The sequence below is a fragment of the Aplysia californica genome, unplaced genomic scaffold, assembly GCF_000002075.1.
Source record: "Aplysia californica isolate F4 #8 unplaced genomic scaffold, AplCal3.0 scaffold00216, whole genome shotgun sequence".
Taxonomy (NCBI): Eukaryota; Metazoa; Mollusca; class Gastropoda; order Aplysiida; family Aplysiidae; genus Aplysia; species Aplysia californica.
In genome coordinates this window covers 659,836-662,448 of record NW_004797486.1, presented here as the reverse complement: position 1 = coordinate 662,448, position 2,613 = coordinate 659,836, and the positions used below count along the sequence as shown (strand labels likewise).

Sequence of the window (2,613 nt, the reverse complement as noted above, 5' to 3'; positions counted from 1 at the left end):
ATACCACTTTTATGGGGATTTTGGTCGCATCTGGCTATTTATATTATTGATTAGGCCTAAGCCTACATTCAGTGGAATGAGATAGTATACTATATAGGGACTTGAGAATAATTGAGATCTAAGTCACCACCAGGGAGGTTACAAAAATAGATTCTAAGGTCCTTGGTCACCGTAGGCCTATGTTACTATGTAAATATCTGTTGAAATTATGTACGTAGGTAGATCTATCGTCTTCTTCACTGGAACTAAAAAGCTGAAGGCGAAACAGAAAACAAAATTTTGTTTCGTAGGATTGAGGATATTGACAACCCAAAAACTTTGAATAACCATCCAATCCATCCATAGTTCAGTCACAGAAATAAACATGGACTCCAAAGTAGCAAGGAAGACCTGGGAACTAACTAACAATGTTGAAAGTGTTTCTAGTGTTGATGAGATCTATCGCTATGACTCGAAACAACAGCAAGATATCTTAACAGCCAAACCGTGGGAAAAGGAGTAAGTTTAGTTTTGAGGTTCAGACCTTATTCGAAGAGAGTGAGAGGAGAGTGTCGAGTGAAGAGATCACAGTAACTGAGAAAGGTAGAGACAGAGTCTCATTTAGAGAGTGAGTAGTGAGTAGGCATTTCTTCTGGGAAAAGTGGCAAGACTCAAGACTGCAATTTTAGCCTTTAGCTTGTTCATTTTCGGGCTCTCTTCGGGAGAAATGGTCCCACCTAACTCCATAGGCATTTACAGTAGATCTCGCCTTCATCATGTAGCCTACACGGGAGGAATTCAGTAGCCGTAGCCGTAATGAGTGTATGAATGAGCGACCAAAATGAACCAGAGTAGAATTGAATAGAGGGTTAGTGTTTGGGGAAGCGAAGCGGCTAGACTCCGTACTTAGATCTAGGTTTGGCCCTATCGACTCAAGCCTGTTAAGTACACATGTCTCATTAGATCTAGATCTAGATCTCTAAGTAATTATTCAGGTTCAACAAGTACATGCAAGTCAGTAAGGCACCTTTTTGTTTTGTCTGAAATAATGTCCGGAAAAAACGCTAGCTTGTCCATGACATTCATGTTGTGACCACACAGAATCTATGTGTTGTTTGTTATACGGGGTGCCCATTACGGTTGGGATCGGCGGGTCGGGTCATCTCGCCGGCTCAAAAACAAAACACGTTTGTTTTCTTTTAGGCACGTGTTGTCGAGAGTTTCTGATGCATCGCGCCGAGGTTTCTCCCACTGAGGACGTTAAGACTAAGTAAGACAGCTCTTAAACATAATGTCTTCCTGGTGTAAGTCTTGAACTTAATATTCGGCGCCGTACGCAGGTGGAAGTAACAAATCCCCCATCCCCTACCATGACTTGAGCTGCTACTTTTGCAGAAAGGAAATGATTCCAGTGGGGTCGGTCCGACTCGCCGACGCGTTTGCTGTCAGGCGACCGAGTCGGGCCCCCGACTCGCAGTAATGAGCACCCCATCATGACAGCAAAATGTAACCGTCTTGAGAAGGGCTATGTTACTCGATCGCGGTTGCACTCTTCTTTGTCTATCTCCGACATTTTGAGTGTGTCAGTCCAATCTTTGATAGCCCCCCCCCCCCCCACAAAAAAAAAGCCTAGAACGCATGAGGTACGGCAATTTAACCGTCATTGCTGCTTCTCTTAATATACAATGGAATCCTGTTATAACGAGAGGGGGTGGGGCTGGTGCGAAATGTCCGTCATAGCAGGATTCTCGTTTTAAGGGATCCAGTTATAAATTCAAAGGAGTAATAAAGTAGGCCTAATCTATGAGTTTAGTGTTCTGTTGATTTCTTGTTCTAGAGGTTAAGGTGTTGGCCTCTCATTCAAATACCATATTTGATCAAAAATCGAATCAGGTTTCTTTCTCTAGAGCTAGCGACGTCGAGAGCTCGGCATTGACGATAAAAAAGAAAGGGCTCTGCACGTCACACATTCGCTTCATCCATCACATCATAATCTGTGGCCTCTCTATCCCCGCATCGGAGAAGTGAGAGGCATGGTAGGCCTAGAAAATCTAGACAAGGCTAGTCTATCAGGCGTTCTGCTTGTCTACGCATGCCACACCCTCCCCACTCATTCGCTCCGGCCTTCATTGTTGACACACGTGGGCTCTCCCATTCTTTGTTTCGCTAGATCACCAACAAGTATCTCAACTGGAGAGGTTTTACATAATACATGTACGTGTTGTATGATTGGCCAATGCGCTGTGCACTGCAGCAGCAGCAATATTCCGCTATAACCGACTCGTGTGTTTGTCTGATTGCGTATAAATAGCAGTATTTTATTTACAAAGATAAAGAAGAGAAAAAAACGGGGTTTTAGAATAGTGTCTTTATAACAGACTTCTCGTTATTTCAGAACTCGTTATAAGTGGACTCGCACTGTATTTCCGCCTTAAACTTGGCCGAGGCAAAATTTGTAGTCATATCTGTAACGTTTAGACACTGTAATACAAGAAAATTAGATGTTTAAAAAGAACCACATGCATCTGGGCATCTTCCAGGTAAATAGTAATTATTTATTATTTTTTCATCAGTAATATTTATAACGACGGTTCAGTTCCAGAAACTCGTATGCCACCTGAAATCGATTTGGGG

The 2,613-nt window shown here is 42.8% G+C and overlaps 1 protein-coding gene across 1 annotated transcript in view; it reads left to right on the top strand.

The window, feature by feature from the left end:
- Positions 1–329: 329 nt before the first annotated feature.
- The window catches only part of LOC101852323 (COP9 signalosome complex subunit 5), a 16,544-nt gene continuing 14,260 nt past the window's right edge, over positions 330–2,613 (top strand). The window contains exon 1 of the mRNA XM_005099521.3: positions 330–498. Coding sequence (XP_005099578.1) covers positions 365–498 — 134 coding nt within the window. The 5' untranslated portion in view covers positions 330–364. The remainder of the gene's footprint in view (positions 499–2,613) is intronic.